The sequence below is a fragment of the Meles meles genome, chromosome 20, assembly GCF_922984935.1.
Source record: "Meles meles chromosome 20, mMelMel3.1 paternal haplotype, whole genome shotgun sequence".
Classification (NCBI taxonomy): Eukaryota; Metazoa; Chordata; class Mammalia; order Carnivora; family Mustelidae; genus Meles; species Meles meles.
In genome coordinates, this window is record NC_060085.1 from 57,766,456 (window position 1) to 57,790,224 (window position 23,769).

Below are 23,769 nucleotides of genomic sequence, written 5' to 3' on the forward strand. Positions count from 1 at the left end.
ACGCGTCGGGGGAAGCAGGACAGAGACCTGGTGCTAACAGAAGTCTCAGCAAGGTCCCTGTGGTAGTGTGAATTGGATCTGTTGAGGGGCCGCTCCCCGCCGGGAGTTCTAGAAAGGTGCTGTGGGGGCAGTCCTGAGAGCCGATTTGAGGAGGGACGGGTATTTAAAGCAGGCTATTCTTAGCACAGCCGAAAATAGCAAGCGGAAGGGGAGGAGGGCCGCACACTCCCTTGGAAGGGACGCCGGCGGGCTCTGGTTATTAAACATCGTATTTCACATCGTTTCCATCCACAGGGCCTCTGGGATTGGGGCTCACCGGACGTCAGCCTGGCGCTGACTCCTCCAAGGTTGGGGACACGGCCAGACTGCCTGGTGGCAACTGACAGGCATCCGCTGCACTTCCCTGCTCTCTGCTTCCTCTTTGAGATGGAGGGGGCTTGGGGGGCACTTCTGAGCCATCCCTACTACAGGTGGAAGTGCTGCACTGTCTCAGGGGACTCAGAGGCCTGTCCCTAGAGGGAGGGTATAGGGGGCAGGACGTTTACATGGGAGCAGTAGGCGGGCTCTGGGTCGCTGGTCCTCACTCAGCTGAGAACTTCGACTCTCAAGGACCTTGCATCTGCCTGGGAGCTCTCTCCGGAGACCCCGTCCACTCATGGCTCACGGCACATAGGGACATCCGCACTGCTGCACAAGCTGTGGCCAGCCAGCACATTGGCCGAAAGGACCATATTCTGCTGAGCCCATCTTGAGCTCTGTCCCAGAAGTCTGCTCCCACCCACTTCTGGGCACAGCCAGCTCCCAGGTCATCAAAGACCCAGGCCAGGGCCCTCCTGGGCAGGGGGCTGAACTGACCTGGGGCTCCCTTAGTGCCCGAGCCCACCACATCCCTGATATGGGGGTCCCAGCCATGTCGACAGGTGGAGGCCAGAAAAAAAACAGTCCCTCCACCAACCAGCGTCGGTCTGTGTAGATGCCCTCTAGCTCTGTTTTTAGTTATGGGTGCGGTACGGGACTATATTCCCGTGGAAAATGAAAGGCTTCCAGTTAGGATAACATTCCCTTAGGCTCTTGTTGTTTTTGGAGTCTCTCCTCCCAGATCTTCACTCCGTGCATGGGTGCGCTCTTAGGAACCGCAGACAGCCGTGGCTCAGAGCACAGCTCCCAGGCCAGACTGCCCGGGCCCACAGCCTGGCCTTCCGTCTGTACAGTGTTTCTGGGCCCAAGAGCGTCCACCTCAGAGGGTGTGAGTTGTAAGGAAGCAGGTATGTGAAGTGTTTGGAGCAGCGCCTGGCACTGAGGAAGCCCTTTCCAGGCGTTAGCTGCTGCTGCTGTGGCCTTGCTGACATGATCTGGGGCCTGGGGTTGTGGACGTCATCTTACTGGGACATTACTGCGGAGCTTGCTGGTGGAGATCCAGCGCCCCGTCCCACCCCACCCCCGTCAGTGTGCATGGGCCACCTCCCTCCCTCCTGCTGCTCTGTAGTGGTCCCTGATGTGGGGCTAGCCATATGATTGACCTGGCCCCTTGCTTCCACTTCCTCGTAATTACCAGCCATAGAGGACAACGAGTGTTTTTACATACACTCTCAAGACTTGAGTCTATAGAGAAGCTAGCTAAAAGCAGAATTATGGAGGCTTAGGTAGGCACGTTTTTCACTGGAAACTTACCCTTTAAAGGGGAGCTCTATCCATTTCCTCTCTCTGCTGCTGGATCTGAGAAGTCCTCGTTCTCCCACATGCTTGGCAACACTCAGTGTTCTCTCCCCACCCCCAATCGAAGGGTAGACATGGTGTCTCTTGGTCTTTTTAGTTTGCATTTCCCAGCATCTAAAGTGGAGCAGTAGAGCATCTGTATGTGTCTTTTTTTCTTTTCTTTTTTTAAGTAATCTGTACACCCAACATGGGGGTTGAACTTAAAACCTTGAAATCAAGAGTCACATGCTTCATTGATTCAGCCAGCCAGGGCCCCCCAGTTCATATTCTTGGCTCGTTTTCTTCTCTCAGGCTATTTGTCATGTTGATTTACCAGTAGTTCTGTATTTGTTGTGGATACTGATACTTTGTAATTACAAACATTTTCTGTCTGTCATTTGTCTTTAAAATTGTTTTCTTTTGAGCTATAATTCACAGTATCCTAAAATTCACCCTTATAAAGTGTACGGTTCAGTGGTTCTCAGATATATGTCTTTTAACTTTGTGCTTTTTCATCTAACAAAAGTACTTGTAATTTTTTGTGTTTTTAAAAATTGAGATCATTGCCATCCAACATCAGTTTCAGGTGTACGAGGTGATGATTCCATTTTTTATGTATATTGCAAAATGATGACAAGAAGTTGTTACCATCCCTCACCACACATAGTTACAATTTGTTTTTTCTTGCCACTAGGCTTTTAAGATCTACTGTCTTGGCAACTTTCAAGTAAATAATCCAGTATTATTAAGCACAGTCACCATGCTGTACAGGAAGATTTCGATTTTAATTAGCTAAATTCGTATTTTCTTGTTTCATTTCTTTGGCTCTTCATGTTATTTATTTTAAAAAGGGCTCTGCCCAGGGACACCTGGGTGGCTCAGTCGATTAGGCGTCCAACTCTTGATCTCAACTCAGTTAACAATCTCTGGGTCGTGAGTTCAAGCCCTGCATTGGGCTCCACGCTGGGCGCGAAGCCTACCTTAAAAATAGTAATAATTAAAAATCATCAATACAGTGATAATTATAATAATAAAAATTAAAAGGGGCTCTGCCCCAAATCATAAATAGCTTTTTAAAAAATTTTTTTTCAGTGTATTTCCATGCCCTTTAGGACTTTAAGCTGAAATTTGTTTTGGAGAGGAGAACCACACAAGGTGAAGGGTCCAACTTTTTTTTTTTTTTTTAAGATTTTACTTATCTGTCAGAGAGGGACAGGGAGCACAAGCGGGGCAGCAGCAGGCAGAGGGAGAAGCAGGCTCCCTGCTGAGCAAGAAGCCCGATGCGGGACTCGATCCCAGAACCCTGAGATTTTGACCCGAGTTGAAGCCAGGCGCCCAACCATCTGAGCCACCCAGGCGCCCCCCAACTTCTATTATTCTGTGGAGCTTAGCCGGTTGTTTGCAAACAGTTTATTCAACAATCTGTCCTTTCTTCGTGGACTTGAAGTCCCATCTAATTCCTCATGAATGGGACCTTTTCATTCATTCAGCAGCTATTTCTTGAGCGCCTGCCACACACCAGGCTGTGTTTCAGGGGCCCAGGACAGATCAGGGAACAGAACGAAGACGCTTGTAAAGCTCCACATTAACCGTTGCAGGGCCGGTCCGTTCCTCCATGAGCAGCAGACTTGGGGTCTCGTGCGTTTGCTTGTTAGGGCAAAACCCCTTCCTTTGGGCTTCGTAAAAATTGTCTTGGCTGCTTCGGGCGGGGATTCTTCCACATGGATTTTGGAATCCGCTCGCTAAGACCCATGAGCAACCCCGGCCGACTTGTCGTCAGTGTTGCCTTCAGCTCCGAGACTCACTCGGGGGAGCCTGTGTGTTCCCAGTGCTGCAGCCCAGCCGCAGGGGGCTCCTGAGGTTAAAGTTCACAGAAACATAACACGAATCCAGTGCCCCCGGCGCACACTAGCCACGGCGCAGGTGCTCACGGGCCACATGTGGCCCCCGTGCCTGACAGCACAGAGCTGGTGCAGTTCGGCCGCCCAGACTGTGCTCATGGACAGCGCTGGTCTAGAGCACTGAGGGACAGGCAGCGGCAAGTCTGGCTCCACACAGGGCATGGGGCAGAGTGGGATGGCGGGCCCACAGCGGCAGGTGCCGATGGACATCGTGGGAAACATGCCCCCAGCCTCCCACCCAGGCCCACCCCACCCTGCAGATAGCTGTCCGTTCCCACCCCCTCCCAGTAGTAGGCTTTCCCGCAACAGAACCTCAGCCGCCCCCCATCCCCAGATAGGGTACATGGAGGATCTGAATGAGGAACCCAAAGTGGGCCAGCGAGTCCGTGAGCGGGGAGGGAAAACAAAACAGGAGACCTGAGAACGTGAGGGAGGTGGGCAGGGAGGGGCATCCCTGGGGCCCCCAGTCTGCCTGACGTCCAGATGTTCCCCCAAGCACCTGCTCTTCACAGGCCCCAGGCTGCTCGTGGAGCTCCCGGCCCCAGAGGGAGGGTGGGGGTCCAGGAACTAGAGGCAAGAGCTTTTCAGCCCCAGCTCTGCCACACACCAGCTGCAGGGACATGGCAACTCCTTGCACTCTTGGAGCCTTGCCGCCTACATCTGGAAAATGGGTACAAGGTTCCTGCCTCCCAGGGCCTGGTGAGGATTAGAGGAAGTGGAACCGAGAACTTTCCTGGGGCCCACCAGCAAGGAGGAGCTTCTGGGTGGCAGCTGGGGCTGCTGTGCCCAGAGCAAAGGGTTGGGGGCTTCCAGGAACGCGGTCTGTAGGAGGACCCTGCAGGTGGTTTGGTGGACAGAACAGTCAGAGGTCATGGCAGTGGCTGATAGTTCCATGTGCTTAGCATGTGCTGGACGCTGCTCTACAAGTTGTCTTGCTGGGGGTAGAGACGCTTATTAACCCCACTGTACAGATGGATGGACTGAGGTCCCAAGAGGGTCACCTGTCTGAGGTCACACAGCCAGCAGGTGGGCCAGCAGGAACTCGCACGGCCTCACCCGGCTCCATGTGGGAATGGCCGCTACATGTGTGGCCCCGTGCCCCCCCATCAGCTCACTGGGCCACAGAGGTAAATGGAGAGCTCGGAAGGAAAAGCCACACCACCCAGAGGAGACCACACGCCCTTGAGAGGTCATCCTTGGGCCACCACAGCGCCAGGAGCCCGGGTCAGTACCCCAACAGCCCTAATGGGGTCCCTTGTTCCTGTGTTTCACACATGTGCTCAGGGATATGGGTCTCCTTGCGTCATTCTCCTCTTTCATGCCTCTCTCACTCTGACAAGAGCCCAGGCGACTGTAGCCCAGGCCAGTTTTGTCCAGGTAGACCTGGCCAGACCTCTCCCGCCTCTGAAAGAGTGTGCTCATCCCCAGAGCTCCCCTGTGATGAAACAGGTACTCCCATCAGGGAATGATCACCCCGTCTCTGAGGAGCATGTAAGTTAGGGCCTCAACAACCACTTGGTGTGACGGTGTACTAGGACTCTTGCTTGGGCTGGGAGCTGTTCAAGGGGCCCTCTGAGGTCCCTTCCACCTATGGCCCAGCCCCTGGTGCCTACCAGGTGCCCCCATGGTGTCATTCCTTTCTGCAGAGGGGAGGTGGAGAGCCCTGGTATGAGTCTGGGGTGCTCCGAGATTTCACGCTTCCTGCATCCCTGGACAGTCACCTGTTCTCCATCTGCGTGGGAATCAGGCTCAGAGGCTGCAGAGCTGGGCCAGCCTCTCTCAGCGAGCAGAAGAGCTCTGGGTGGGCTCCTGATTGGTAGCCCCAGCTCTGTGCTCCTCATGCGTGACGTGTCTCTTGTGAGTAACGAGAACACCAGTGATGACAGCCAGCCATATAAACACGTGTTAGGTCCCAGGCGCTGCGCAAAACACTTCGTGTGCATCAGCTCCCTGAATCCTCACGGTGACCCCATGACACTTAGCTCTAGGGAGCCAGGGCTCAGAGAGGTCAGATGCTAGCTCGAGGCCACAGAGCCAGACGTGCTGGCTCCAGGGTTCCGGCGAGCTCTTCGCCGTTGCTGGTAGCGCTGACAGTTGGCAGATGAGCTCCCTTCGGAGCACTTTGAGCTACAAGAAGGAAGCCAGCTTTCCATTCCCCTGGAATCCAGCCCGTGGCCCTCACCACTCTCATGGCCCTAGCGGTCCCTAGCTGCCTCCTGGGTCTGGGGTATCTGGTGCTCAGTTTCTTGGGAAAGAAAACCAAGCCAAGGCAGGCCCCGCAGGGCAGCCGGCCGTGATGGAGGGTGATTCCTCCACCTTCTCTCTGCAGTAAGGACAAGCCCCGTTCAGCTTGGGCTCCTGGCATCAGGAAGAGCTTTGTAAAAACCAGAGCTACATGAAATTGTCTGAAGAGGTGGTGAGCTTGCTGGCCCTGGAAGTATGTAAGCAGGGGGAGGGTGGTCATTCCTTCGTAGGCCGCTGGGGGCATTTGAGCCCGGATCGCTGAATTGAAGGGCCCTTCCAGGCACACAGGGGTTCAAGTACTGAACTTGGTGAGTCCCTCCTCCTGTGGTCAGCTGAGACATTACGGGACGGCTCGGCCCCCTGACCGCAGAGGATCCGCGGGCGCTTCAGGTAAACAGACCCTACGTTGGTCTCTGTTCATCAGGGCCTTCTCCGTTGCAAGCGACAGGAACCCAATGAGACTGGTGGAAGCAGAGGTCTTACTGGGTCTGGATCTGGAAAGCTGTTGGGCATCTCCTGGCCATTTTCTCCCCAGAGCTCCCGGCCAGTGCCCCACCAGGCCAGGAGGCCTGCCAGCTCTCCCCAGCCCAGGGTCCAGCCTCACAGCAGCCCTGGCAGGAAGAGAGCTACTCCTCTTTCGTCGGCTCCTGCTGGCTTGCTCCAGACTGCTCATGGTGGTCAGCAGGATCGGGGACTCTGAGTGGCCAGGCTGGGAGTGAGGTCAGCCCACGGGCTAAGGGGGACAGAGTGTGTGGGGTGGGAAATCCAGAGGCCGGCTCACTACCAACACTCGCACATCTCTCCGCGACGGCTCGGGTAACTAGAAAGGACAGGAGAAGCCTGTAGACCCCTGCTGGGATGAGAGCCTGCAGAGCACTCAGCTGGGGCTCCAGCAAGTGGGTGAACCGTGAGCACGGTGCCTGCCCTGTAACCACCCTCCCTGGGGCCCCGCCAGCTCAGTGTCTCCACTGATTGCTCGCAGCCCAGGGACAGGAGGTGACCATGAGAGCCACCCCTGGTGGGGTCTGCAGGCGCTTGCCTGGCACAACCAAGTCTGAATCAGCAGCTGACGTGGAACAAAGCTGACCCCAGCTGGCGGCCCACAGCAGGGCCAAGCCTTGGCCTCTCCCACTCCAGCCTGTCCTGCTAAAGCTTTTCAAGGACCCGTTACAATGGGGCCCAGAGCGCAGAGGCAGGTCAGGTGCAGATGGTGCAAATGTCCCCCTCCACACCTGTTGACGCTGGGCCCTTAGAAAAGCAAGCTGGCCCAGCAGCCGGATAGACGGGCTTTTCAGCAGCAGTGAGGTTGGGGAGGGCAGAGTGAAACTTTGCGGAGCTTCTTGGAGCAGAGGAATGGGTTGAGACTCCTGGCACGCTTTCTGTCGCCTGGCCCCCTGGAGGCCAGTTATTTGACCTTTCTGTGCCTTCTTTGCATTATGAGTCAAATACGGCTTTTGCGCTGGCCATTCTTTCTAGCGGGGTCCCTCTTCCCAGCTCCCAGTTCTGTGCCACCTCCCCAGGGAGGCCGTTCCGGATCATCCCTCCCGCCCCTTCCAGCTGGAGTCCACGCCTTCTCCAGGTCCCCGTGTACTGCTTTGGTTTACTTCTGCCCGTTGCTGACCCTCCTCTTGGAGCCGTAGGACTGGCAATATTTTTGAAGGCTCAGGGACATTGACTCATTTAACCTTCACAGTACCTCCGCCGCCTGCACCATCACTGGCCCCATCATTCAGACAGGAAAGCTGAGGCACGGGGAAATCAAGTAACTCGGCCCAGGTCACCCAGCCTGTAAGTGGAGCCTGGGTTTGAGCATAGTCCTCTGGCTCCAGAGAACGTACCTGTGATTCCTGTGCTAGGGGTATTTTGGGGAGTTTATGGGAGTATCCTGGGAGTTTATGTTCCTCCTTTACCACGCTCCAGCTAGAGTGTTTTTCAAGGATGGGGACTGTGTTGGTTTTTCGTGGGGTTCTTGGTGTTTGTTTGTTTGTTTCTTTATAAGATTTTATTTGTCAGAGAGAGAGAGCACAAGCAGGCAGAGCGGCAGGCAGAGGAAGAGGGAGAAGCAGGCTCCCCGCTGAGCAGGGAGCCCAATGCAGGGCTCGATCCCAGGATGCTGGGATCATGACCTGAGCCAAAGACAGACGCTTAACTGACTGAACCACCCAGGCGTCCCTAGGGATGGGGACTTTGGGCCACAGGCCTGCTAGCACAACCCCGGGCCCAGAAGAGGTGCTCGATAGATGTTTGTGCAATGAAGACATGAATCCAGGGGCAGAAAGCCCGGATCTTGCAGGGTTTGTGAGGCCCTGGAAGGCTTTAAAACAGGGTGCTGGTGATGCCAGCAAAGGCATGCCTTCCCCGGGGCACGTTTTGTTCCTCTTCCGTTGGGCGAGCTCTGTGTAAGCCAGGCCCTTGCTAGACCCAAAGATAGGAACCAGATGACCCCAGTCTGTGTCCTTTTCAGTACTTAGGGCCTGGGGTTCCAGACAGGAGTCCCACAGCACCTCATAATGAAGGGAATAGAAAGCCATAGCTGGGGAGGGAGACAGAGCCCCACCACTGTTTCTGTGCCTTGGGGTGGAACCAGATGCCCCGGGACCCAGCTTCGTAGCAAGACTCCCCCTTCTCTGCCGGTCTGGGTGGACTCCGGCACGCTGACACGGCGCAGCTTAACTCCTCTGACACTTCAGCATTGTCACAGGCTGGCCAGGTGCTGTGCGCGCCAAGTCTCTCAGGGACTAGGGAGCAGGGGCGTCCTTTCACAGTGGGCTCCCTGCTTCCCTGTGGCAAGGGAAGGCGCCATAGGAATCACACAGCTCCCCGAGGAAGAGCCACACATCCCTTCTTTCACAGTGCATTGGCCATGGTATGTCACCTGGTCCCCTAAGTGCCACAAGGGTGGGCAGCACTAATGACTCCTCCCCATGCACCCCTTTAGCAAGACCTAGGGCACAAGCCCCTTGAGTCAGCATGGAGCTCTGCAAGGGAGCAGGTGGATCTAGGAGGCCTGGCAGGGCCCCCAAGAGCACACTCGGGGCCTCACTGCACTGTTGAGGTAGACGGGACCAGCAAGGTCTCCACAGGCCGGGAACTCACATCCTCGGATGTCCAGCGCACCGGCTGAGAGGATGGTGAAGGCCAGACCATTCGCCTTCATAAAGCCATCCAGAGGCTTCCTTGGAGAACCACGTTCATCCTGACCTTGGACCCGCAGCCTGGACCACAACCCCGACCCCAGCTCCTTAACTGTACCTCCGGCCACCCCATCCTTTGCCTCAGTTGCTGGGCAAGCTCCTGGTCACTGGTCAAGGTCCAGTGAGTTCAGGTTCCTTTCTCCTGTGATGTCACTGTGAAATCTGCCGGATGGAACTGGTCCCTCCCACCTTTGGTTCAGACTCGAAGCAGGAGCCATCAGGTTCAAACTCAGATCCACCAGCAATTATTGTCATCTCTACCCTCAGGCAGTGTTGGGAAACTGGGTGCTTCTCCCCACCTCCTGCCCTGCAGCCTGGATGCCTATGGGAGGCTCCTTGCTGAGCTTGCACTTTAGACCTAGCCTTGCCCCTCACAGAGCACGGACGTCAGGTCCCATCACTGCCCGATTCGGAACACACTAGGGCTGCTCCTCTCACTCAGGAAAACCAGATTCCCCCCTGGCCTGCACAGCGCTGTGGGATCCGGCCCACCCCAGAGAGCTTTCTGGTCCTGGATCCTGCAAAACCCTTTGTCACCTCAGGGCCTTTGCGTTCACTGTTGCCTCTACCCAGAAACCTCTCTAAGGACTTAAGTCACTGCCCAGTGTCACCTGCTCAGAGGAAGCGTCTCATTTTCCTGCAGAAACCCCTCCCTCTCCTCTCCAGCTATCATTGATTCAGTCCTTTCGTCCTTTAGACCAAGGATTAGAGCCTGCCATTGTGGGGTATTTCTGACCAGCCCCCATCACTGTGGTCCTCCTGAGCAGTACCTAACAAGAAAGTAGAGTCTGCGTACTTAATCTGTGAAGAATCCGCATTCCCATGGCCCCTTGTAAGACTCTTCTTCCTGCCGTGTGTTCCACTCCCCGCTGTGTTCTGTTCCTCCCAGGCGGAGGAGCCCGGATCCTGAAGTCCGAGATACTGTGTGACATTGGTGTGTAAACACGGGAGGGGGCCGAGTGGGGACAGCAGCCAGCCCCCCAAGGAAGCAGGCCGGGACTGGATCTGGGCCCCCCAGGCGAGGGGCTGACACGGGATGCCTGAGTGGCGTGGCCCGGCCCAGCACTCCGGTCACAGCCACACAGGAGCACAGGCCCGGGAGTGCCAGCTGGCCTGATTTTTCAAAAGAAGCTGAAAATCTGGATTCTAGATTGAGCTACCCGAATTTCTGTGTGTTCACTAGAATCCCTACTGTTAACGTCGTGTAAGCTAAAGAAAAGACGTCTGTGGGCTGGCCGGGGCGACCTCTGACCTCGAAGATGAGGAAGAGGGAAGTGGGCACGGGCTGGGGCCCCGTGGGTGCTGGCGTGGAGCAGGGCCATGAGGGAGCGTGAGCAGCCGAGCAGCTGGAGAGGCTCCTGGTTGGCTACGCCAGAATCCTAGGGAGGAATGGGGTCTGTGGAAGGAGTGGGGGAGCTGTGCCAGGGCCCAGCTGGCCAGCAGCCACTCCCGGCCAAACGCCTGAAGGTGATATTAGGGTGTGTGTGTGATCATCCTGGGCTAAAAATAGCAAGGTCACCTTGCAGCAGGGGCCCTGTTTTTGCTTGCAGGTGGAAATACAGTCTGTGTTGGATGCTGCTGTCAGTCAGGAGCCACGTGGTTTATGGGGACAGGTGGATACCCGCTGTTGCCGCCGGGCTGCTAGGGGAGATCAGAACTCTGCTCTCCACCTGCCGGGCCCAGCGGTAGGGCCCGGCTCCCCTCGCCTCCCCGCATGGGTGCTGGGTACACCGCCAGGGTTCCATAGCTCCTCAGGCCCGTCTGAGGCTCTGGGATTGTCAGAGGACATCTGCCTTCCAAGAGTGCGAGGTCACCCCCGCGCACCACCCTGGGAGGTCAGCCAAGCCAGGCCCATGCCACAGTCCACAGGGAGGAAAGGGCCAGCCTGGGCCCCTGCTGAGCCCGTGAGGGGGCCTCCCTGCACCACAGCCCAGCGAGGCCGCATGGCTCCCGGTGCAGGTGGACTCCCCCGGCCCTGCGGGGCCAGCCCAGCCTGTCCCAGAAACCCTCTTTGCTCAGGAAGGGTCAAGGCTGCAACTTCACTTCCTCTCCTCTCAGCTGGGGCTAGTCGTGAGAACCTTCCATGGTGCTTCGTGCACGTGTGGTTCCAGGCACCTGACTGTGTTAACTCAGGAAGTCCTTACAGAAAAGGTAGTTTGCTATCGGTGGGGCGGCGGGCTGGCCAGGATATGATGGGCAAGGGGTTCCAGTCTGCCTGGAAGTGAAACGCAGGGCAGTGACTTCTACACTGAGGGGTGTATGGGGCAGTGCAGAGCCCCGGGGGCGGGGGAACGGCCCCTGCCCCAACACCCGCAGCCCCGCACCGGCTCATGGCCTAGTCCCAGCCTCCGCCTGGTGCAGGGTCTGCACAGTTCTGGGTCCCTCCGACGGACCAGGGCAGGGCACCCAGAGTCCCCAGGGAGGAGGGCCAGCCAGGAGGGGCTGGGGCAGCCATGGCTGAGCCTGTCTCTCACCCCACCCTCACCAGGAAGCCTGAGAAGGGCGTCCAGTACCTCATCGAGCGCGGCTTTGTGCCCGACACGCCAGTGGGGGTCGCCCACTTCCTGCTGCAGCGCAAGGGCCTCAGCAGACAGATGATCGGCGAGTTCCTGGGCAACCGGCAGAAGCAGTTCAACCGGGACGTGCTGGAGTGAGTTCCGGGGCCGGGAGGTGTGGGGGCGGGGGTGTGGACCTGCGCCGCTGGAACACGGCCCACACCCACCCCTTAGCTCTTCCGTGCTCCTAGAGGCACACAGACACCCCACGTGATTTGCACATCACCCCCTACCGGGCGTACACGCATGCATCCACCCTCCGGTGCTACAGCTCACACACCGACCCTGCAGGTCCCCCAGTGTGCACCCTCGACCCCTACATCCGTCTCCAGCAGGACCGAGCCACCACCATGCTGGGGGTGGGGGGGAGGGGGGTTGGAGGTCTGAGCTCACTCCCCCAGCGTGATTGCCAGCCATCCGACATGCCCTTGGGCTGGGGGGGGTTGTGGCGTGAGGAGCCCAGAGGGACCCCAGTGCCTGTCTCCCCTGTGTGTCTCTCCTGCCTCTCCCGGCTGGGAGACTAGAGGTAAGAGTCCAACCAAGGCTGGCAGCCACCACCTTCCCAGCTACCTGGAACTCTGCAGAAAATCCGGTTTCCTGCTCCCTGGAAACCGCTGACGGTTTTGAGAACATGTACCCCAAATCTCTCCATTCCTCCTTGAGACTGCCCTAAGTAGAAAGGCCCCCAGTAATTGGACCCTTGGGTTTGTACTGTGTTCTGGCCCTGCGTTATCCTCAAACACACGGAGGTGGGTGGGTGTCGGGTCTCGCTTAAGCCCCTTTCACAGAGGAGGGGTCAAAGCTGTGGGATAGGACGGAATAGCGGGGCTCGGGGCCCCCGGGGGAGCGTCTCCAGGCCTGTCATTGAGGGTATTTCTGACCAGGCAGCTACACACCGAGATGTAGACCAGGAGCAGAATCAAAGCGGGGTAGAGAGCAAACCATAAGTAACAAAGGCAGTGCCTTGCATCCTCCAGAGAACAAAGCCAAAGGGGTGGGCAGCGGGCCTCCTGGGGCAGGCGTCTTCGCTGTAAGGAAGAGCCCTGCCACGGCCACCTGTGTGCCTGTGTCTGCAGACGCCCCTGGGAGGAGGCAGGCAGCTGCCTGAGGCCTCTTACACAAGTGAGGAAACCCCGGGCTCGGGGAAGGGCTGGCCCGGGTGCTCCCCACCCCCACACACGTAGACTTCGAGGCACACGTACTTACTCAGTCACACGTATACCAGCATGTGCACAGACGCACACGGCCTCTGGCGGCCGCTCTAGCTAGTACCCAGCAGAATGGCGTCTGTGCCCTTCCTTGGCCAGGCGTGCCCACCTGGGCTGCCTTCTCCCTACTTGCCATTTCTTTTCTGGCCCTTAACCGGGGTTGGGGGGGGCGGGGGATCTGCTGCTTTGTTCGTAGGGTTAGTGCCTCCTCTCCTGCCTTTTAAACCAGCCTCAGGAAGCAGTTCAGGGGGGAACAGATGAGGTCCTTAGTGGCTTGGGCCTAAGACGGTCTTGGACCAGCCCCCCACCCCACCCCCTGCAGCCATTCCTGTGCTCCCCCCAGGCTCTCGCGCACCCCCACCCCCAAGCTAGTCGCTGGTCCGTAGGAAATCCGTGCATTGTTCTCCCCCATCAGAAAATAGCAGCCTCAGGAAGCGGCGATCCTCACCCCCCCACACCCCCGACCCTCCACACCAGGCGTCCAGCTCAGAGGCTAGTCAGCAAATTATTCCCCGTGTGGCCCCTCCCCTCCCCCACCCGCTCGGCAGCAGCCTTGAAGGATGGCACCTCCAGAGCCATGAGCTCTCAGAGAAGGCCCGGGGCGCTATTGTTTACGTCCACACCCATCGGACCCAGCAGAGCAAGGGCCCTGGCAGCAAGGATGAGGCCCCCCCACGGCCGAGGCCTTCACAGTGCCCCCAGGGGTGGCCACAGCTTTGTTAAACATAGATGCACTGGACACCACAGCCTGCTGAGTGGGTCCCTGGGACAGACCCCACCTTCTCTGTGCAGGGATCTGGGTCAGAGGACAGAGCGTGGCGTTCGGGAGGGGAGGGCTAGGATGAGGGGAACCAGACAAAACCCAGTCACCGGCCGATGCTGCAGGCTCTGCTCCCATTGGTAGGTTGGCAGATGAGTATGGCACAGGTCCTCCAAGGGGCCCCTTGAAAGACAGCCGGCAAAACCCAGGCAGCTCTCCCCAGGCCCCTTGGCATGGGGAGATGGGCTCAGTGCACGGTCACTGCCCATCAGGCCAGCGGCCAGTCTCTGCCTCCTCCTGGAGGAGATGGGAGCACATGGCTGGCACCCCTCACAGCACAAGAAGACTCAAGCAGTGACGGGCGTTCTGGGCCCTGTGTGACGCGCATGCTGCAAGCCGTTTCTGCCCCGAGGAGAGACCACGGGCTTTGGCCCTCTGTAGAAAATTACTCGCAGAGGGGCGCCTGGGTGGCTCAGTGGGTTAAGCCTCTGCCTTCGGCTCAGGTCGTGATCCCAGGGTCCGGGGATCGAGCCCGCATCGGGCTCGCTGCTCAGCCGGGAGACTGCTTCCCCCTCACCGCCCCCTCCTGCCTCTCTGCCTACTTGTGATCTCTGTCAAATAAATAAGTAAAATCTTTAAAAAAATATATTACAGAGATTTTCAGCAACATTTTCCTATGGTTTCCAGGGGTCTGTAGACTCCCCCAGAAGCACGGTGGGGAGGGGTCTTTGGGCTATAATCTGAAGTGTTCCGTGATTGGAGGAAGCCAGGTGGAGGGCCCTTCTGGACAAGAGGCGGCCAGGTCGCCTGGCTCTGGGCAGCTCACGGCCTGCCCTGCATGGGCTCCCGTGGTGCTCTGCCCCCAAGAGGAGGACCGGCAGGGACTACACGGGCAGCAGACCCTCACGGGGCCTTGGTCTCTCGTTTCAGCTGCGTGGTGGATGAGATGGATTTCTCCGCCATGGAATTAGATGAAGCCCTCAGGAAGTTCCAGGCACACATCCGGGTCCAAGGGGAGGCTCAGAAGGTGGAGCGGCTCATCGAGGCATTCAGGTTGGGGGCAGGGCAGGGCATGGGTGGGTGTCAGGAAGAGGAAGGTTCCGGGCTCTGCGGCCTGTGGCTCGGGGCCCAAAACCCCCCCTCCAGGCCTGTCCCCAAGGCAGATGGCCCTGAACTTGCCTGGGGGATGAGGTAGTAAGTAGCCCCTTCTGTATGCCAGGTCCTATGCTGGTTATCTCTAGAACCAGACTTTTGGAGAGTCTGTCCCTCCAGGTCCTCATGAACATCACTCATTCATCAGTCTGTGTCGTCACTGTCTGCCCATTCACAAAGGGCAGCCCGTCTCACACAGTGACTCAGAACACAAGCCGCAGAGCCGACTGGCCTGGCTCGAACACCCGCTGTACTACTTACTTACTGTGTGACTTTGCACGGGTTAATTTCTCTTGCCACGGGTCCTTGCCTGTAGAGTGCGGATTACAAAAAACACTTACCTTAGAGCGGAAGAACGAAACCACTTTGGGTGTGGGTGCACATTTAGCCCAGTGCCTGGCACAAGAAAGAGCCCACAATCAAGGTCGGCTACCACCCCACACCTATTCTTCCCAGGACTGTGTGCACAGTGGCTGGGTAGGATCCCTCATGCCCGAGCAGGGTGTAGGAGACAGAGTCAACCACTGACCCAGCCCTCAGGGCTCATCACCAGCGGTGGGGCCAAGGTAGGGAGTGAGGACACAGCAGGAGGACGACCCTGGGGCCCTGGGAGGGGGTCATTCAGGTACTTCCTTCCTGGAGGTGGCGGCATTAATGGAGAAGACGGGATTGAAGCCCGTGTCTTCTGAGATCCAACGGCTCCTGCCTTAGTCATGACACGCCCTGGTTCCTCTTCTCCAGTCTGCCCGCCTCACCCACCCCCTCCCTGAGCCAGGCTCCTTTCATCTCAAGGTCCTAGGTAGCAGGTCCAGCACACACCATTGCACCCCCATTCCAGGCAGGGGAAAAGAGTGGGCTCTGCCCTTTAACGTACAGCCTTAAAGATGCCCACATCCCATCTGCTCGTATCCCACTGACCGGAACTTTTTCATCTTCCGGGCTGCTTCCAATTCCAAGGGAATTGTCCTCTCCCTCTCTCCCTCAGCAGCCATCGCCAGGTAGAGGACAGATGGCTGAGGTGTAACTAGTGTAAGGAGGAGCGGATGTTACCCCCATTGACCAGATGGGCAAACTGAGGCTCCCAGCACAGTGACCAGCCTCAGCTGTTCAGCATCGGGGCTTGAGCAGCGGCGCTGTCCTGAGGCAGGGGCAGACCCGCTTCCAGCCCTGACTGAGGAGGTCCTGACCCTGCTCCTTCTCCCGGCCCCCAGCCAGCGGTACTGTATCTGCAACCCCGGGGTGGTTCGGCAGTTCCGGAACCCAGACACCATTTTCATCCTGGCGTTTGCCATCATCCTGCTCAACACAGACATGTACAGCCCCAACGTCAAACCTGAGCGAAAGATGAAGCTGGAGGACTTTGTCAAGAACCTTCGAGGTGAGCTGCCCTGGGCCCTGGGCTCCGGCATGCAGCTGTCCCTCCAACACCCTCTGAGGCATGCCCAGCTAGGCACGGCGTAGAGCTGGGGGCAGGGGGCTGGGCTACCACGTACCCCGTCTTTGCCACGGGGACCCGGGGTGAGTCTTGGTTCCACAAACACAGCACAAATGACCTTGAAGAGGGCTGACTGCTGTGACAGTGACACGCACGGTGGGAGCACAGACTGGGTCTTGTGGTGCCAGAAACCTCACTTGTGGAGAAAGTGACATTTTCAGCCTGTTCCGGAAGGATGCACAGGGGTTTGACTGGGACGGTGCTGGGACGGAGGGGGCCAGGCCTAAGAAACCTCGACCCAGCACGGGAGGGCCCACTACGGTCCCCAGAGGCCAGATCAGGGGGTGTGAAAGAGCACAGTCGGGAGCCCTGGTGCTGGGTACCCTGGGCAGGCGAGGGCCAGGCGGAGGGGCTGGCACACGCTGTCCCCATCACTGCTGCGCCCCTCTCTCCTACGCTTGATGTTCCTCATGAAATGGACCTGCCTCAGTGTGTGTGTATGTGTGCGCGTGCACGCGTATGTGTGTGTGTGTTTTAGAGGAACTTTCCAACATCACTATAAACAGGAAGCCCGTATCCTTCGCTGCACTTAGGCAGTCACTATAAAAATGAACTCAGTGGACAAGAGCACCAGAGCTGCTTCTGGCCAGGCCCCAAGGCTAAGGTGCTGAAGTGGGCAGGGGGAAGGGAGGCCTTCCTGCTATCATTGTGGAGGAAAGGCGTTGAAAAGCTGTCTCCCAGGGGGGCACCGTGTTAGCTGATAGTGTGTCCTCGTGTGCCTGGAGTCCCTGGAAGGAAGAGGAGGGTCTGTGTCCCTCTCCTGGGGAAACAGCAGCTGCAGCAGGCCGCGGTCCCCTCAGAAAGCGTGTCAGGTACACGGACACGTGTGTATGTGTATAGACACACACACGCACAAGCACATACGTTTTTTTAGAGAGGAAGAGGGAGGTCGGAGCAGAGGAAGAGAGAGAGAATCTTAGCCAGGCTCCACGCCCAGCGTGGAACCTGACAGGGGCTCAGTCTCACGACCCTGAGATCATGACCTGAGCCAAGATCAAGAGTCAGTCATTTAACTGACTCAGCCTCCCAGGCGCCCCCGAGGGTGTCGTGTTTTTAAGAAAGGAAAAAGCTGGTTTAAATCAGGCCCAACTTTGTGAGCTTGTTGAGCCATTTAAATGTACTTCTCTTGTCCTTCTTTTTTCCTGCAAAGCCCCCCTGTTCTGTCACCCCCTCTCCTGGGACAGGAGGACCCTCCTGGGATTTGAACTGTCCTCGCGCGCCCCCTGGTGGTAGGCCCCCCTGCAACACGCCGGCTAAGAGGACGCCCACCCAGAGCTGACGGCTCTGCTTTTTTTTCCCAGCTGGGGCGTCAGAGAAGCCCAGGGGCGGGGCTCCGTTCAGACCACCCAGGCTATGGCCATTCCCTGCACTGAGCACTCAGAGTGTGTGGCCCCCTGCTAGGTCTGCGGGGAGCTGTAGGCCCCAAGGAGTTCAGGTCTTAGCTAGAGTTTCCAGGAAGCTAAGGAGTCTGGGATCTTCCTTAATGTCAAGTCAGCCCCAGAGCGCACGAGCTCGACCAGCAGATGCTTTGATGAGGCAGCGATGTGCGCTCCTACATCGGCCCTAGACCTCACTCCTCGCAGGGCTGAGCCTGAGTCTGGTCTTCGCAGAGTCCCACGTGGCCCCAGGACGCAGGATACAGGCTGTACGCTATATGCTGTTGGCAAGCCCAGGGGGGTTTAAGGGTCTCACGATTGGACTATGACTTTTTTTTCTGCCTGGAAACCTCACCCACATAATTGGGACCCCCTCCCTGTATGGGGAACAACAAGGTGAGCCAGAAATGATTAGCCCAGAGGAAAGAAGACCAGGAGAGGGATGGGGTTCGTGGGTCAGATACTGCCAGACGGCCACCCTCACATCAGTGGCTTGGCAGTGTATATCCGCCCTTGTGCCTCACCATCCCTAGCAGTCTCAGGGGTTGGGGGGTGGGGGGTGGCGTTATTATCCCCCTGCTCAGCAGAGCAAGCTGCTGGTTCTGTCTTCTAAGCCCAGGCCGTTCCCACCAAATCCCATCTTTTCCAGCCAGGAACTCAGGAGTGTCCTGTTGCATCTTCCTATGTTCCAGAAGGGTAACCGAGGCAGAAAGATGGAATCTGCCCAAGATCACACAGCAGGTGCATGTCAGAGGGGGCAGGACTCTGGTCTCTCCAAGCCTACCTGGTACTCTGCACTGGGCAGACATCCAGCTTGTTCTTTGTAGAGGAAGCCTTCCCCCGCCCCAACATACACTGGACACATTTGCTCTCTGGAATTGCTCACCCCAGTTCACCCAGTAGGTCCAGCAGCAGGAGCACTTCCGGGGGTTGGAAGATGGGGGGGGGCGGGTAGCTCACCAGCATGGAAGCCAGATGAGGAATGTTTTATTTTATTGATATTTGTTTTTAAATTCTGTAGGTTGATTTTTTGAATGGGTATTATCCTCACATAGTTAGGAAAAAAAGCAAACAGAAAGTAATGCAGTCTAGCATTCACGTTCCTTGGTATTTACCCAAAGGAGTTGAGAATGTATGTCCACACAAAATCCTGCACGTGGATATTTATAGCAGCTTTATTCACAGCTGCCAAGACTTGGAAGCAACCAAGATGTCCTCTGGTAGGTGAACGGATAGATAACCTGTGGTTCATCCAGACAATGGAATATTATCCAGTGCTAGAAAGAAATGAGCTGGGGCGCCTGGGTGGTTCAGTGGGTTAAGCCTCTGCTTTCAGCTCAGGTCATAATGTCAGGGTCCTGGGATCGAGCCCCGCATCGGGCTCTCTGCTCAGCGGGGAGCCTGCTTCCCCCTCTCTGCCTGCCTGCCTCTCTGCCTACTTGTGATCGATCTCTCTCTCTCTCTCCCTCTCTCTCTCTGTGTGTGTCAAATAAATAAATCTTTAAAAATAAAAAAAATTTTTTTTAAAAGAAATGAGCTATGCAGCCATGAGAACACCTGGAGGAACCTTAAAGGCATATTACTGAAGGACAGAAACCAGTCTGAAAAGGCCCCATACCGTAGGATTTCAGCTATGTGGCATTCCAGAAAAGGCAAAACTATGGAGATATAAAAGATCCGTGGCTGGGAGGGCAGGTGTTATAGGGAAATCCCTGTGCTTTCCCCTCAATTTTGCTGTGAACTTAACTGCTCTAAAAATCAGTTCTAGAGACACCAGTGTGGCTCAGTCGGTTAAGTGTCTGCCTTCGGCTTAGGTCATGATCCCAGGTTCCTGGGATATCGAGCTCCCTGCTCAGCAGGAAGCCTGCTTCTCCCTCTGCCCCTCCCCTGGCTTGTACGAGTACTCTGTCTCTCTGACTAATAAATAAAATCTTTTAAAAACACACACAAAACAAAACACAGTTCTAAAAAGATAGTCTGTTTAAAAAACAAAAAAGTAGGAAAGGTCTGTGGTGGAGCGCCTCCCATCCCTCCCTGTGCACTCAGGTCATTCAGTCCCTGGTGTACCGCCTGCAGCTTCCCGGCTCACACAAGTACCAACGTGCACGACTGGTTTTACCCTCGTCCCTCTGGCACCTTGCTTTTCTCATTTAACAAATCTCAGAGAATGTTTCCACGTCGGTTCCCTATGGCCTTGCTCATTTTCCTGGCAGGTGTGTGATATTCCATTGCCCTCCTGTGCGGTGATGGCTTAACCAGTCTCCTGTGAATGGGTAAATGGGTGAATTCCAGCCTTCCACTATTTGGAAACCATGCTCCAATGAGTCACCTTGTCTGCGGAGCCTGTCCCACGGGATAAGTTCCCCCAAATGCAATCAGTGGCCCGGAGGGTTTTGAGTTTATAACTGGTAGCCATTGGCAAGTGGTCCAGGGCAGGGGTGGAACCAGGACCCCGTCCCACCGGCAGTGTGTGAGGCCCCTTCCCACAGCTTCACCAGCAGTGACCGTTAACAAACCCCCGGATTTTCGCCAGCCTGCAGTCTGAGGACCAGTGTGGGTTTGGGTTTCTCTCCTGTGTGGGGCTGTTCTCCTCACAGCAGTTTTTCAGGGGTTTGCAGAAAGGGTACGTGCCTGTTGTCAGAACAACTCGGGTTCAAGGCCAGGCCTCCAGCTTCTGTGCCATGTGACGTGGGATGACAGCTAGCAGCAGGTGCACGGAATTCGCACTTTCTGGGAAATACCAGGGCTGCCCTGGCCTCCTCACAAGATCTCCGGGAGGCCACCAGCCCTCTCGGTGGCCCACTTGAAACAGGACCCCCAGCTCAGGGACTCGGTCATGTGGCTCATCAGGAACTTGGGAACCAAACAGGAACTTGAGCCCAGGCCTGTTACCAAGCTGATTTTCATAAAGCCTTGGAGTCTGGCTGTGCTGGCTTGGTGCTGGTGGAAGGATTCTGAGACACTTTGTAATGGACCAAAGATGTTCAGAGGCTGTGGGTCCAGAGAGCCTTTAGTTCTGCTGAGGACTGGGGAAAGGGATCACTCTTCTGACTGGGTTTAGAAACTGGTAAAGGAGGGGTGAGCCTGGGGCCCGAAGCAGAGGGGTGCCCCCGCCACCCAGGCCCCGGCCCTCGCTGACACCTGGCTGCTGCTCTCCCGCCCAGGTGTGGACGATGGTGAGGACATTCCCCGGGAGATGCTGATCGGGATCTACGAGCGCATTCGCAAGCGGGAGCTGAAGACCAATGAGGACCATGTGTCCCAGGTGCAGAAGGTGGAGAAGCTCATCGTGGGGAAGAAGCCGGTATGTAGTGACCCAGTGTCCCTGGCTCCCCCACTCCCACCCACCCCCACTTCATGTGACCCCAGGCCTGCCTCACTGGCTGCGGCTTTGGACAGTGGCCCTGATGCCATTTGGAACCCAGCGCCTTAGGGGGAATTACTGCAGGTGTAGGGTGGCTCCTGCTAATTGGGAGTAACAGACATTGGTTCTGGATTCTGTTTAAAAAGAGCCTGCAGGGGCGCCTGGGTGGCTCAGTGGGTTAAAGCCTCTGCCTTCCACTCAGGTCATAATCCCGGAGTCCTGGGATCAAGCCCCGCATTGGGCTCTCTGCTCCGGGAGGAGTCTGCTTCCCTTCCTCTCTCTCTCTCTCCCTGCCTCTCTGCCTACTTGTGATCTCTGTCTGTCAAATAAATAAATAAAATCTTTGAAAAAATAAAAAAATTTTAAAAATTTAAAAAAAAAGAGCCTGCGGCTCTTAAGAAACCAACAGCCAGAGTCGTGCGGTGGTGCCTTGGTGGCCCAGGAATGCCTTCATTGCTGCCTTAGGGTTCTGGCAGCGAGAAGGTCTCCCCGGCTACGGTGGGGGGCATGTCTGGACAGAGGACAGAGGACGTGGGAGCCACAGGAGGGGTGCTGGCCTACTTGGATGTCGTCCTGTTAGCTCTCTCTGGGCCCAGGTGCATTTCTTCAATCACTGGTGTCTTTTTTTCTTTGTTTCATGTTTCCTGCATAGATTGGATCCCTGCATCACGGGCTTGGCTGTGTGAGTACCTTTTGCTTTTACATTCTGGCTGATAGCCCACCGTGGGGTTGGGCTCCGTGTCCTTTGTTCAGATCACTGCAATCTCCTGGCTCCCAGATCCACAATTCTAACTGCTTGAATTAATTTCTGGAGCCATAAGAAATTTGATTTGCATAATGATCCCAGCCTTGAATTTTTGTAGGCCCAGGGACTGAGGCCCCAGGCGGAGGGTTGGGCCAGCAGGCCAGAGCACAGAGTCTCCTTCCCTCTCTCTCCGGCAGAGCACTAAAGCCAAGGCTTATCCCCAGACCCAGAGGCACTGTGTCTGAAACAGACGATCCTTCCCACCCCACCCATGCTCTGACGCCTGATACTCCACTGACATGGCCTGGAGCAACTTTGTCTGCTCACCCCAGGAGCACCTGGAGACACACCAGCCTGGCAGGCACACGGCACATGCCTTATGTGTCTGTCTCTCCCTCTCAGCAGGCAGCCCCGGGCTGCGGGAGTCAGTATCACGAGCTTGTCCGCTCCCCGCTCCTGCCAGCTTCCCCCAGAGAGGGTCCACTGGATCCTGACCAATCCTCACCCACCTCTCCAGCCCCACCTCCCACCATCCTCTTCCCTTCACACTTTTGCTCTGAACTGGGCCACTCCCTGAGCACACAAGTTGCCCCTGGCCTTGAGAGTACGCTGGGCTTCAGCAGGGTGGGGATGCACATGAACCCATTCTAGGCATGTTCAGAGCAGAGGCCCAGGCCAGGCCCCACAGAGCTCTAGCAGGTGGCTCAGGATTTGGGATAGGGCTTTTCAGGCATCAGAACCATCAGGATTCTCTAGGAGGGGCCCAGAAGCCACTCCTGGCTCTGTGCCTCCCCAGCTGTGTGGCTGAGGCAAGCTGCCCAATCTCTCTGTGCCTCAGTTTCCCCCTCTAGAGTAGACACTCTCTGGAGAGAACTTTACAGAGACTTCCGGGCTTATGTCTGTGACAAGCACTTTTGGGGGACTCAGGGATGGTGAATTTCTCACTGGGGGGCGGAGGGGCCTGCGACATGAGCGTGATGCTCTAAGAAGTCTAGGACCTGCCTGAAGGAAAGGAAAGGAGGTATCACGAGAAGCAGGGGCGCTTTCCACAGCCCTTCAGGAGAGCTCCTGAGGAAGAGCGGGGGAGAATTGCTAGGAGGCCAAACGCGTCTGCTCTGTTATGCACAGTTGGTGGGAGAGGGCATTTTCAGATGCCAGGCGCACAGGCTGGGTTTCGAGTGTGCTGCCCGGGTTCCTGCCGAGGGGCAGGGGGCTGACGGCAGGGCTTCCCTCCCCGCACAGGTGCTCTCTCTGCCCCATCGGAGGCTGGTCTGCTACTGCAGGCTCTTTGAGGTTCCAGACCCAAATAAGCCACAGAAACTCGGACTGCACCAGCGAGAAATCTTCCTGTTTAACGACCTCCTGGTGGTATGTGGTTCCCCACAGCGGGCCGCGGCTGGGAGCGCGACTCAGGGCACCCTTGACCTGCAGCTGTGGTCTCCGTGTGGCCGAGTCTCTGGAAGAGGCACACGCGGGGGTGGGGGGCGGGTGGCAGGGGTGGAGTTAGCCCCGCGGTCTTTGGGTTCACAGAGGCAGAGTCTAACTCATGGCACTTCCAGTGAACACAGGGCTTCGTTGGCTTCTGAAAAAGCCCAGAGGAGCCTCTGGCCTTCAGCCCCAACTATTCCCAGAGGCTCAAACTGTGTCAGCAGGACTCCTTGTCGGGCTGTCTCTCAGCTGTGCGGGCTTCCTCCTCCGGCAGCCTCTGTCCAAGAAGGGAGTGTCTGCCTTGGCAGCTGCAGGCTTCATCCTGCCCCGCCCCTGGGGCCTCCCTGGCATCCCTGGCCACCAGTGGGATTCTCTTCGTAAGCCGAGGTCTCGTTGCTTCCTGGGCCGGGCCCGAGCCACTCCCGGGCTCCAGGCAGGGGCAGTGCTGTCTCACTGGCTAAGCCTGGGTCACTGCCCAGCCCCAGGGCCACTGGACTAGGACCAGAAGTAGCAGAGAGGGGATTCCCGAAAGGGAAACTGAGGCACTCCTGCCTGGAGAAAAGGTGGCATGGGTGCTAGCCACTGGGGTAAAGATGCCCCTGCAGGTAGCAGGGCAGACCTACCCTTGGGTCTCTGTCTCTCCCCTGCCACA

The 23,769-nt window shown here is 57.1% G+C and overlaps 1 protein-coding gene across 7 annotated transcripts in view; it reads left to right on the forward strand.

The window, feature by feature from the left end:
* The window catches only part of IQSEC1 (IQ motif and Sec7 domain ArfGEF 1), a 377,460-nt gene that overhangs the window by 338,191 nt on the left and 15,500 nt on the right, over nt 1-23,769 (forward strand). For all 7 annotated transcript variants that reach the window (XM_045990563.1, XM_045990566.1, XM_045990564.1 and 4 more), the window contains 6 exons: nt 11,523-11,684; nt 14,488-14,610; nt 15,921-16,087; nt 20,745-20,884; nt 21,597-21,626; nt 22,932-23,057. In XM_045990563.1, the coding sequence (XP_045846519.1) occupies nt 11,523-11,684; nt 14,488-14,610; nt 15,921-16,087; nt 20,745-20,884; nt 21,597-21,626; nt 22,932-23,057 (748 nt within the window). The remainder of the gene's footprint in view (nt 1-11,522; nt 11,685-14,487; nt 14,611-15,920; nt 16,088-20,744; nt 20,885-21,596; nt 21,627-22,931; nt 23,058-23,769) is intronic.